Source organism: Callospermophilus lateralis, chromosome 5, assembly GCF_048772815.1.
Source record: "Callospermophilus lateralis isolate mCalLat2 chromosome 5, mCalLat2.hap1, whole genome shotgun sequence".
Taxonomy (NCBI): Eukaryota; Metazoa; Chordata; class Mammalia; order Rodentia; family Sciuridae; genus Callospermophilus; species Callospermophilus lateralis.
In genome coordinates this window covers 105,246,782-105,259,958 of record NC_135309.1, presented here as the reverse complement: position 1 = coordinate 105,259,958, position 13,177 = coordinate 105,246,782, and the positions used below count along the sequence as shown (strand labels likewise).

General features: G+C 33.3%; 1 protein-coding gene across 2 annotated transcripts in view; it reads right to left on the bottom strand.

Moving 5' to 3' along the window:
• Window positions 1-13,177, bottom strand: part of Ap3b1 (adaptor related protein complex 3 subunit beta 1) — a 230,536-nt gene that overhangs the window by 16,634 nt on the left and 200,725 nt on the right. For both annotated transcript variants that reach the window (XM_076857095.1, XM_076857096.1), the window contains exon 25: window positions 366-463. In XM_076857095.1, coding sequence (XP_076713210.1) covers window positions 366-463 — 98 coding nt within the window. The remainder of the gene's footprint in view (window positions 1-365; window positions 464-13,177) is intronic.

Genomic DNA, 13,177 nt, shown 5'->3' with positions numbered 1-13,177 from the left:
TGGTAGGATATTATTAAGACCCCAGTTCCTGGCATTTTCACTAATACAAAAAATATAGTGGTATACTATATTTTATATAGTATAGTTTATCTGGTTGATGAACTACAACTCTCACAATTCAAAACCTGATTAAGCATCAATTTATTATTTTAAAGACTCATATTAATAAATTTTCAAGTATTCCAGGAATATAAACAAACATATACTTTTAAGGTCATTTTATAAGTGGAAAGCATTAACAAAAACAGGAAGATTGAGTGCTGACATCTGTTAATGACTATGTGTGCATGAAAATTTTCGAGACATCAGAAAAACAAACATTCTGTTTGGCACATAAATTTCTAGTAAACTGTAGTATCTCTTACCTTGCTCTTTCTTAAAATCTTTTTCTGACATGGTGACAGGTAAAAGCAGTTCTCCAATAGGTGGCTGAATACTAACATTGAAGCAATCATCCTTGGTGCTAAGAAAAAAACAATTAAAGCTGATTAAATGATTAATAAATAAATATACCTATTAATATTATGCAAAAAGATGCAATTAAAGTATATTTGAAATGCATATGCCAGCATTTTAAGTCTATTTGGCTTAAACATCACAGCTAAAAAGCCTTGAAATTTTTCTCAAAAATATTGTTTGCAGAGAAATACATCTATTTTTTTTTTAAAGAGAGAGTGAGAGAGGGGAGAGAGAGAGAGAGAGAGAGAGAGAGAGAGAGAGAGAGGGAATTTTTTAATATTTATTTTTCAGTTATTGGCGGACACAACATCTTTGTACGTGGTGCTGAGAATCGAACCCGGGCCACACGCATGCCAGGCGAGCGCGCTACCACTTGAGCCACATCCCTAGCCCCGAGAAATACATCTATTAATCAACTTTTTTAACACCAAACTGCATGCTTATAGTAAATTATATCACTTGACATAGAACCTTTATTTATTTATTTATTTATTTATTTATTTATTTATTTTTGGTGTTGGGGACTGAACCCAGGGCTTTGAGCATGCTAAGCACATATTTTTCAACTGAGAATACCCCCAACTTGGAGCAGAACTTTAAAAACAGCAGCAAGGGTGTGTGTGTGTGTGTGTGTGTGTGTGTGTGTGTGTGTGTGTATATATATATATATATATATATATATATATAACCACTATCAGTAGAGAAACACTTCATGCAGCTTATAGAGAAGTACTATATTATACATTTAATATATATACTTACTATATATTTACTAAAATATATACACACTACATTGTACACTTGAGAGTGTAAAAGATGAAATGCCTTAGTCTTCAACAGTTTAAGATCTCTTTTAAAAAATTAGATCAGTTTTTTAAAGAGAATAAAATAGAGTAACCATGCTGAATTTAGGTAAGTGTTCATCTGCAAACTGGCTTTTTTAATTTAAAAAATTTTCTTTTTTCTAATAGTGTTTTCTATTGACATTATTGATCAACATATAAAGCTTACCATTTTAAATGACAGAATATGAAGAATTTAAGAAAACCAACCTTTTTTTACTATCAGACAGAAAAACAACACTAAGTACATTTATTTCCCTTAAATCTCAAGATATTACATCAATAAAAATTACTAAAAGTGGTATAATTTTTTTTTTAGTTGTTGATGTACCTTTATTATATATTTATTTATATGTGGTGATGAGGATTGAACCCAGTATCTCACACATGCTAGGCAAGTGCTCTGCCACTGAGCCACAACCCCAGCCTCAAGTTAGGTTGATGAATTTATTGCTGCAAATAAGGTTCTTGAGAAACAGGTATTTATTATTTAGAATACAAGTAGTCTTGGAGTTTCCAGTCAAGGGCTCATTAAGTGGCTGAAAGAAACATTTAGGGACTCAAGATTTCTCTAGCTTCTCATTCCACAGAATGTTGCTTTTTCTTGTGGGTCCAGATGGCTGTGGTTTCTCCAGGTACCACTTTTACATTTCAATAGAAGGAGGAAAAGATTAAAAAGTGGTAAATAAAGGAGCCAACCAAATAATTCCTTTTTGTCTGGAAAGCAAAAGTTTTCCTTGAAGTCTTACAGACTTTCAGGTTAGAATTGATCCTGTTATCTGTGGGAAGGTGAGTAGGAGCTGTATAATATGGATAAGGTACAACAAACATTTGAGAATTTACTTGAGATTTTACTCAAGGATGAGGTATGGACAAATAATTTAGTATGAAGAAATAACAAAATGCACTTTAATTTTATTCTATTATTCTTAAAAGTTGCCTTATATTTTTCATATATGGACAGTCTAAGGCAAACCGATAAAATCTGTTTATTAATTAACTCAGCAAATATTTAATGAATAGAAATCTGATCCTATGCACCGAGTGAATGAATATCTGGGGATTTAAATGTAAGTGAGATTGGCCCTTAAAACTCACAAGTGTTTGGGAGGGAAAGAATCTGTTTATGATGAAGTGGCAGGTGCTACAATAGAGAGGCACGTGTGGAGTATAGTCCATGGAACAGGGTCTGGTTCATTCTGCAGGAGTGAGGACAAGCCTATTTCCAAGAGGAGAGACAGGGTCATTCTGGCAATGGTAGCAGCCTGGTGTGTCAACAGATGAAGACTAGTGGAACACTGTAAGGAGCATCGTACACAGTATGACCAACCATTCATTCTAGTTCTCCCAGAAATGCCCCAGTTCATGGCTATAGTCTTGAAATTCTGTCCAGTTCTCTAAAGAGAACTGATTTATATGATTAAATACATGAATACTTTACCCATATGACTAAGACAAAGGTGTTTCAGTGTTTCTTGAAGCAACTTGAAGCAATGGGAATAACTGGTAGAGTCTTTGGAAAGTAACTGATTCCATTTGTATTTCAGAAACTGGTGACAAGTGTAGGGTGGAGTAAAGGAGAAACCAAAGGCAGGTAGATTGGTTAGGAGTCTAACTTAGAGGAAGCAGGGCTTTTTAGTGTGTATTTTACTTTGGTAAACCCTATCAATGATTAAAGAGGCAGCTTCCTTTACTCAAATTTATTAATAATGAAACTGAAGAGAAACTAAAACTCAAGCAAGGTCACACACTGAGTAAATGGCAATGCCTGGGTTTGAGACAAGATGTATCTGACTCAAAGCCCATGCATATTTGACCAGGTGATGGATGGCAGGAAGAGACTTTTAACCTTCTAATGTCAACAACAGGGTGGATGCAACATGTTAAAGAGGAGAAATCTAACAATGTTATATTTTAACCACATTATATTACCATATTATATTCTAAGTACTAATGAGTAACCCAGAAAGAGAGATCCAGAAAATAATTAAGAATACAAATCAAGAATTAGGACAGAGGTCAGGCAGAACATATAAGTTTGGAAGGAGTAAGAATGGTATAGGGAAGAGATGAAGCCTTACAAGTAGAGAGATCCCACAGAGAAAGAGGATACCTGGAGAAAAAGATAAAAGTGCAACCTGGGGAAGATCTGCATTTAAGTAAAAGTGGAAGAGCAACCTGCAAAGGAGACCAGGAAAAAGTGAACAGGAAAAAAAGGGGTGTGGCAAATATTGCAGGGAGGCAAATTAAATGAGGAAGAAAAAGAAGCAAGTGTAAATGCTGACCTTAAGCAAAGTAGATAAGATTGGGGAAGAATGCAGATGGGAAGAAGTGGATATGCAGATGGGAGTGGAAGAAGTGAGAAAAAAACCTCCTGAGGATGAACTGGTAAAAAATGCTTAAAGAAACCTGAGCATGTTTAAAGTCAGAGGGAAAACCAGTGAATGGGAAGAAACAAAGGAACACAGAGCAAGTCCTTAGTAGTGGTGAAGAGGTTGGGATGAAAAGCACAAGAGCTAGGTGAGGGAGTTGGTTCTGAATGGAGAAGTAAACTGCTTTATAAACAGCAGAAGAGTGGTGAAGACAGGGAGGAGTAGAGAGGTAGGATGCTTGAAGGATGAGACCCCGCCTGATGGAGTAGAAGGCTAAGTCACGTACAAGAAACACACAAAGGCTGTGGAGGAGTAGATGGATACATATATATATCTACACGAACTATATGTGTGTGAGTGTGGGTATGTATAAATTTGATAAATTATAAACTTGTTTAGTGCGAAGTATAAAATTTCAGCTTCAAACTGCTGGATCCACTGATGTTCTTCAAAGTGGAAGTCATGGAAGTGCAGCAGCCATCAAGTGACCCTGAATGTGACCAGTACATGTTAACAAAATTAGCACATGAAAAAGAAGATAGAAGACCTTATACTCTGAAGACACTGTGGAGCTACCTGACCAGCTCTGTACTGCAGAGCTCTGTACTTACTGTTCTAGGAGGATATTAAAACCCCTATTTGGTTACGCCACTACAACTGGATTTTTCTCAGATATACCGGAATGCAAAAATCTAATATAACTAGTACATAACATCCTTTCTAAGTCAGTCTCTTTTCTACGTAAAGTTTGGTTTATAATGAAGTAAGATGGAATGTTTTCTCTTTATTAGGGGAAACTATTTTCATTTATATAAGTATTCTAGTATGTTCTTTAGTTTTCTATACACCTCCTTTTTTTTTCTTAATCATTTTGCCTTCTTTTTGGTTTCTTTCTCTCCTTATAGCTCTTCTTTTCCCTTTTTTCATATCTCTTTTAAACATGGAAGAAATAGATATCTCCATTTATACATATATATCTCAACATGGATAGGAAATGGTGAAAATGACTAATGATAGATATAAATATATTAGAATTAGGTTACCAGATCAATGAAGTACTATTATTAAGATGGCCCTAAATAGCCTATCTATGTAGGATCAGATGACATAGTAGTTTAATGTGAGATACCTGCGTATTTGTGAAATATAGGTGTACTGCCTAGCATCTCATTTCAGACTCTTAGGATTCAAATGGTAACTTTTTTAGGTAAGAGAAATAGTGACTCAAGTTTCCTCACCTATGAAGTGAGCACAGTGACACTTACTTTACAGGTCAGTTTTAAGTACTAAATGAAATAAAATACCCAGCATTGTGCATCAAAATATAACAATAGGAATGGTATCATTGTTTAAGCATTCCCCTACTGATTATCATTGCTATTTTTCCCTATTACAAACAATATCCTTGAATAGAGCCTTTTCTGTACAAGGGCAAATATGTCTCTAGGCTTGATAATCTAAAAATGAAACTGGTAAATTGAAAATGATAAATATTCAGTGTTTTGATAGATAACTGCCAAATTGCCCCAATAAGATGGTGTCAATTTAAGTCACAGTGTTTACAAGAGTGTTTTTCTCCATCTTCCTTGTCAATACTAGATGCTAAATTATTTTGAAATTTTGCCAATCTGATGACTGAAATGTTTTAATTTTTATTTTCCTGAATATTAGTGACACTAAACATCTTTTTTTTTGGCGGGGGGGGGGGGAGGGTGACGTACCAGGGATTGAACCCAGGGGCGCTTAACCACCAAGCCACATCCCCAGACTATTCTTTTTTTTTTTTTTTTTATTGAGAGAGAGAGAGAGAGAGAGAGAGAGAGAGAGAGAGAGAGAGAGAGAGAGAGAGAATGAATATGAATGAATGAATGTTTTTTGTTGATGGACACAACACAATGCCTTTATTTTTATGTGGTGCTGAGAATCGAACCTGGGTCCCGCGCATGCTAAGCGAGTGCTCTATCACTGAGCCACAATCCCAGCCACATTCTTTTTTTTTTTTTTAATTTATTTTGAGACAAGGTCTCACTAAGTTGCTGAGGCTGGCTTTGAACTCACATTCTCCTGAGCCACCGGGATTACAGGTGTGCAACAACATGCTGGCACTAAACATCTTTTTAAGCTTATTTGTCATTTACATTTATTTTTTTCTAAGTTCCTTGCTCTTACCATTTTTTCTACTTTTCTATTGGATTCCTTTTCAGTGATTGTGACAGTCCCTTATATTTTGGTTATTAAATTTTTATACATTAAATATGATACAGTGTAAATATGTAAATATGATACAGTGTTTTCTCACTATCCTATTTGTGGCATCTTTCATTTTCTGTAGAAAAGTTTAAATGTTTTCTTCAGTGCCGGGGGTTGAACTAAGTGCCTTGTGCATGCTGGACAAGCACTCTACCACCAATGGTGCCCCTAGTCCTTCAATTATTAATAGTAGCATCTGTGAGTCATTTTTCTTTATATTTTCTGGTTATTATAACTTACCCAAGACTTTTGCCCCCCAAAGAGTATGAGAATATTTATCTATTTTTATATTTAAACACCTTTACAGTTTTTTTTTGTTTTAATGTTGGGATGGAACCCAGGGTATACATGCCAGGCAAGTGCTCTACCACAGAACTATATCCTCAGTCCCCACTTGTAAGTTTTAATGATTAAATCACAAATTCATCTGGAACTTATTTTGCAGTAATCTGTAGGAGGAAGCTACCTTCAATTTTTCCCAGTAACAACAGCCCTCATGCCAGTTACTTTAAGATCTAATTTTTTCCCACTGACTTGAAATGATAAACAAAATTTCTAAATTCTCTATTTTGTTTCACTGTGCCAGTACTAACAGTATCAATGAAAATATTCTTGTGGCCTTAAGGAATATTTAAAAATTATTATAGCGAAAGACCTCTCTTTCTTTCTGCCCTTCACCCTCTGCTGTTTTTTGTGCTGCTGGGGAGTGAGCCCAGGACTCAGTGCATACTAGGCAAGTACTCTGCCACTAAGGAGACCCCCAGCCCAGAAATACTGTTCTTCAAGTTTCTTGAAAAGGCCTACTGGAATTTAGCCTAGGATTGTAAGAAATTTAATAATTAACTTGAGGGAGAAGACATTGTCCCATTTAAGACCATAGTATATTTCTTATTTTATTTCTATTTTATATTTTATTTATATCTGCTTTTATAGCTTTTAGAGAAGTTTCAGGGTTCTCTCCAACCTCCACATAGGTTTTTGTATCAACTTTTTTAAAAAATTATTTTTATTATTATTCCTTAGGTACTAGAAATTGAACTCAAGGGCACTCGACCACAGAGCCACATCCCCAGCCCTATTTTGTATTTTATTTATAGACAGGGTCTCACTGATTTGCTTAGTGCCTCACCATTGCTGAGGCTGGCTGTGTTCCTCCTGCCTCAGCCTCCCAAGCTGCTGGGATTACAGGTATGTGCCACCACGCCCCACTGTACCAACTTATTGATTTATTGTTTCACTCATTAGTTCAGGGGCTGGGACTGTAGAGCTTGGTGGCAAAGCACTTGCCCAGCATGTGTGAGGCACTGGGTTCGATCCTCAGCACCACATAATAATAAACAAGTAAAATAAAGGCATTCTGTCCATCTACAACTACAAAACATTAAAAAAATAAAATAAAACTCATTTTTTTTATTTAAATGAGTTCTAAGACTAGTTAATAATTATATTGAATAAATATTATAATTTTGTCTCTCCCCTTGTGGGATTAATACTACTTGTACTTATCTTTCTGTATTGACTAGAACTTCCATTATAGTGTGAAATACAGTTTTGAGAGTAGATATCCCTGTTCTGCTTTTGCAACTTAAAAGAGGATACTTCATATAGTTCATGGTCATGGCTCAACGTGTATGACTCAAACATCATTTAAGTTTACCAACCCAAGATGTGCACATTTATGTGTTATTCTTTTGGGTTTTAAAATTGGGAACACAGGCTTACAAAATTGACATGGGATAATTTTCTTCTTTTTCCTTTGTTATCTAGAAAAGTTTAAATGATACAGATTCTCTTTGCTTTATTCCTAATTTATAGTTTTCTATGAAATCATTAGTTTTATCTAAATATTGTAATTTTTGTCATAGAATTATACACAACATTTAAAAAAATTTTTAAAATTTTTTTAGTTGTCAATAGATCTTTATTTTATTTATTTATATGTGGTGCTGAGACTTGAACCCAGTGCCTCACACATGCTAGGCAAGTGCTCTACCACTGAGCCACAACCCCAGTTCCCACAGCATTATTTTGTAATCAAGATTTATTTTTGCTGCCTTTCTCCTTTTAAATCTTGGTGTCTACTCTTTTTAAAAAATATATGTATATATTTTTAGTTGCAGATAGACACAATACCTTTATTTTATTTATTTTTATATGGTGCTGAGGATTGAACCCAGTGCCTCATATGTGCTAGGCAAGCACTCTACCACTAAGCCACAACCCCAGAGGCTGTATCTTCTCTTTAATGATTCATTCTATTATGTATATACTGGATTTCTTTGGTGTGTGTGTGTGTGTGTGTGTGTGTGTGTGTGTGTAAAATTTTGTACGACCTATATGTGCTTTTTAAAATGTTTTTTCCCCATAACTCAGCAAACAAGGAATTCTTTGTAAATACAAACATCCTAGATAAAAATCGATAACTAAATTATTAAAATTTTGTATCTACCACTGTCTGTGTGCTGGCCAATCTATTCTTTCTCTGTGCTTTGTCAGTTTCTAATATGTGTATTGAACATATACCATGACCATGCTTCTGACAATTTCTCTTAATATTTATATTAGATTCTGCTTTATAAGTTAGGAAGCTAAGTAGTTTAAAGGTTTATAACTGTTATATTTTCTTGGTGTATTGCAATGAACAGGGAATATTTTAATTATTTCTTTCTAATTTTAGCACATCTATTTGATAAACACACATATATTTCATCTTTCTATTTTCAACTATTCTGTGTTATTCTCTTTTAGGCAGGGTTCTTTCAAGCAGAATTGCTGAATTCTATTTTTTACTTGTTTGATATAAGTGGAATATAACTCACTGACATGAATTGAGAAAACTTGAATGTGTGTGTGTGTGTGTTTTTATGGTACTTGCCAGATATTTTATTTAGTTTTCTATTTATAATGCCTTTCCCCCTCTCCAATTTAGTTAAACGTATCAATTTAATTCCTTTTCTCCCTCCATTTAGTTGATTGGAAATTATCATACATCATATTTTGATTATTTTAGTGGTTATACTTAATATTTTAAACCATATCTAAATTTATTTCTGCCATTAGCCAATCCTCTTGCTGAGCATGACCAGCACTGGGAAACCATCATTCCTTCTCACCCTTGGCCTCATTGAGATTTTGGTTCCAGTTTGCAATTAATATTTATTTTTCATATTTTTGTGTCAACAACTATTCTTACAGGTAGAATTCCTGACCCACTGCATTCTTTTATTGTCTTTTTCTAAGATTAAAAAAAATCCTTCTACTACAATATTTCTTTAAGCAATCTTTACACAAAGGGTTTGTAGGTGGTAAACTGATAGAATCTTTGCTTGTCTGAAAAATGTCTATTTGCTATCCTCAAATTTTTAAAGGTCATGTCCTTTTCCTTGTGGCTTCCAGAACTGAGGAGAGTACTGATGAGAAATCTTATTCCATTCTCCCTGTTCCTTCTTTGGAGAGCTGCTTTATTCTATACCCTGGAAGACATTAGGGTAGTTTTCTCCTTATCAGAAACTTCAATAGGATGGAGTCTTTTCAATAGTCTTTCACAATCATCCTATTTGGCCTTGAGTGGCTCCCTTTAAGCTGAAAGTCTGTGGTTTCTTTTGCTTGAGAAAATGTTCTTCTATAATTTATTTCTTTTTAATTGTTTCTTTTTTCTTCCTTCCAGTTCTCCTTATCAGATGAACTGATCCTTTTAATCTTTGTTATTTGCCATCTCTTTGTCTTTTTTGCTTTCTGTTACAGTTGATTTCCTTGACTCTCTCTTCCAGAATGCAAAATCAGTATTCAGCTGTATCTACTCTATTATATATGTACTGGATTTCTTTTGACATTATATTTTTAAATTGCCAAGAATGCTTTTAAAAATTTCTAATTGTTTATTTTTCATGGCAAGAAGTATGTTCTTGCTTTTTGAATTTAGTGTTCTCTTGAACTACATATTATGATTTTTAGAGAAACCTTTTCACTTTTTAAAATTATTTTCTGCCTTCCCAGTCAGTATCTCTTTGTATTCATCTTAAACCTTCTCTTTCAAGTTGCTGCTTTCCTTCAAAGGTTTGGTCATTCTAAATTGTCCAATAACATATGCAATGAAGGACAGGACACGAGGAAATTCTACTACCTATGAGCTATGAAATTTTAGGTCAATTTCTTAATATTTTGTGCCTCAGTTTACTCATCTGTAAAATGGGCATGTAGTAATACCACTTTTAGAATTAAATTAGACAAACTGACATATAATTACAAGTGTGGAGAATAGTGCCGAGCACACTGCAAGTCATTGACAAATATCAGTCTACTATTACTATAGAATCTAGTCTCTTCCCAGGGTCGGGAGTGAATAGAGTGTTTTTTAAGTGCATGGAATACTGATCAATTACATGGACATGAAGGTGGGAAGCAAGTAGAAAAAGATTAATTCTCCCTGCCCCCCAACAAACATTACGACTGGATTTAATTTAGTGGTAGAATATTTGAGAATATAACCTGCTTCAACAGAACTGCATTTCATTTCAACTCTGAGGATCCTGCCTCCTTGACACACTCAAACCTTGCTGCTGCTCTCTTAGGTCTCCATATCTACACCAGAAATCCTTCCCCACCAGCAAGCTGTTCATTTTCTTTACAGTGTTATTTTTAGGCCTCAAATTAAATGTGCATATTGTCTGATACTAGTGGTAATTTGGGGGAACTGAGGGTTAAAAGTAGGTCTTTAATTTTCTCATGACTATTTAAGACCCCTAAATTTTCTTTTACACTGACTCACTTTGTGCTTGATATTTTGACATATATATTCTTACCATTATAGTGGTTTACTCCCATGAATGTTTTGTCCTGTGGTTTTTATTTTCTATTATTGTCTTTTCCCCATTTGCTTTCTGTCAATAATTCTTCACAATTTTTCATCAACTATTAATACTCTTTGTTATTTTTTAGTTCTCTTTTCTCCTTCAAAAAATATGTTTTCTGTATTTTTAATTGATTTTTGAACAAAAGAGTGAATGCAAATGCTCAGTCCTCTAATTTAAGCCATCCTATATTATTTCTCATACTGGTTAACATATCATACCTGCTAATCACAAGGACGGAGAACTGTTTATATGTTGTGTTGGCTTTTGGAGAGATATATTTATGTCTATTATATGCATTTTCAATCTCATAAATTTAATCTAGAATTTAATTTGATGACCACTTAAAATGCAAAACAAAGGAGACATTAATGCTTATCAAGTATCCATAAAACTATATAACTATAAATAATAGTTTTCTCTACCTGAATAACCATAATGATATAGACAAGTACCTGAAAGTCCATGTTCTCAACATTTTTGAAGGCTTCTTATCAAATATGCTCTTATTACCCATAATTTTATGTATTGATTTGTATAATGTATTTCAAGGAAAAAATTCAATATCAGCCTTTCTTGCCTTTTTTCTTTTTATTGAACTACCAAGACTAATACAGCACATCACTAAACAAAAAGTGCTATTTACTATGCAAAAGGCACAGTCAGTGATTGGCACCTAAGACCAATTGATCTACCCATTACCACTATCTCCCTACCCCCACTAGCACTACTATGAAGCTATTGATTTAAACACTGTCGATCGGTTTCCATTTTCTGATTTTGGGCAGGCCAATTAAGAAAGTGAGTAATTGTGATTACACTGCTTCAGGATCAATTACATTTGATGCAAGACAAAGTGCTCTTTTTGGAACACACAAAAAATTATTTTTGATCTAGCATGCTTTTGTGCTTAATAAAATCTAGACTAAATAACTAATTTATACTTTCACAGTCAAAAAACATATTACTGTAAGAGCTTCTAAAAGCTAAGGATATTTTATATAGAAAATAAATTTATCATTTTCCTAAAATTAAGAGAAATTGAGAAAAATTACTCACATATACTCCCTGAACTAAAAGTCAAACACTATCTGCATACTTATTTCTAAAGAGTCTTAATTATGTAAGACAAAATATTAATTGTGTAAAACAAAAATGTGTATCCTGTCTATCAGACTACAATGAAAGAGTTTATAATAAAAATATTGAAAAATAAGAACCTACCTGATTATATAGAAATCAAAAGTTTCTTTGTATAAATTAATAAGATAAAGGAATTTTTTAGTTTTTAATTTTGGTCTAACTTGGTACATGAGCTTTGTCATTGAGCTCACATTGTCCAAATCATTAAAATGAATATACCTCTGGTGTTGGAGGCAAATCTATTTAGAGTGATGTTACTCATAGTCTGGTGTTCAGTAATATTGATCTGTGTTGTTTGTCTAATAGAAAAATAATAAACAATTACTAGGCAATGTTGGGAAAAGTAATCAGTTTTTATATATCACTAATATAGCAGACCTCCCAAAACATAAAGGTGATGATCTGCATAAAATCAATGTGTTATGCTACAATGCTTATATTCATCACTGCAGGGTCTCTGCAATAAAAGGTATAACACTAGGCCTGAATTACTGATAAATTGAAAAGGTATGTGAAAATGAAGGTTCATATATTTAATCTATGAATTTATTTTAAAATGTCTTTGTTTTAAACTTGGAGATTTTCAATAACAAATTCTTTTCCAAACTGACTAAAATTCTGATAAATAAAACATCTCAGTTCTTTCTAGGATAAAAACAAAGCAACTTCAACTCAAAACAAAATAATAAATCCTATCCTATATCACAGAAACATAAAATAAAGAAATTCAAAGATAATTCTCAAAGATGCATGTATATAACAGCATTGTACTAATTTGCTAATGAAGTCTGAATTTCATCAGAAATGTATAAAACATTATATGAAAACAATAACAACAATAAAATCTAATCTGAAAAAACTATTTTGAAAAGTATTCAGCTATGGAAATTTTGTCAACTGTTCTTCTTTTTGATTTTTCTCAAAAACAGTTTAAAAATTAGTGTAAAAAGGAGAAAATGTATGGGTTTAGAATAAATAAATCCCTAACTAAGAAGCTCAATATATTTCAAAATGACACACTGTCTCAAAAGGTAACTTCTCTGCCTATGCAATATATCATTAAAATTTAAATTTCTCTTGACTTTTCCAAAACTATAGAATCAAAATAAGTAAAAAAAAAATTATTTAGTAGTAGCTTCTTTCTCTAACAAAGCATGAATTTCAACTATATATATGGCAGACTATAATGGTTAGGTATGTAAGAAATAATGGTTATCTTTAACCCATACTGCACACAATTTGTTCAACTACTCCATGACAA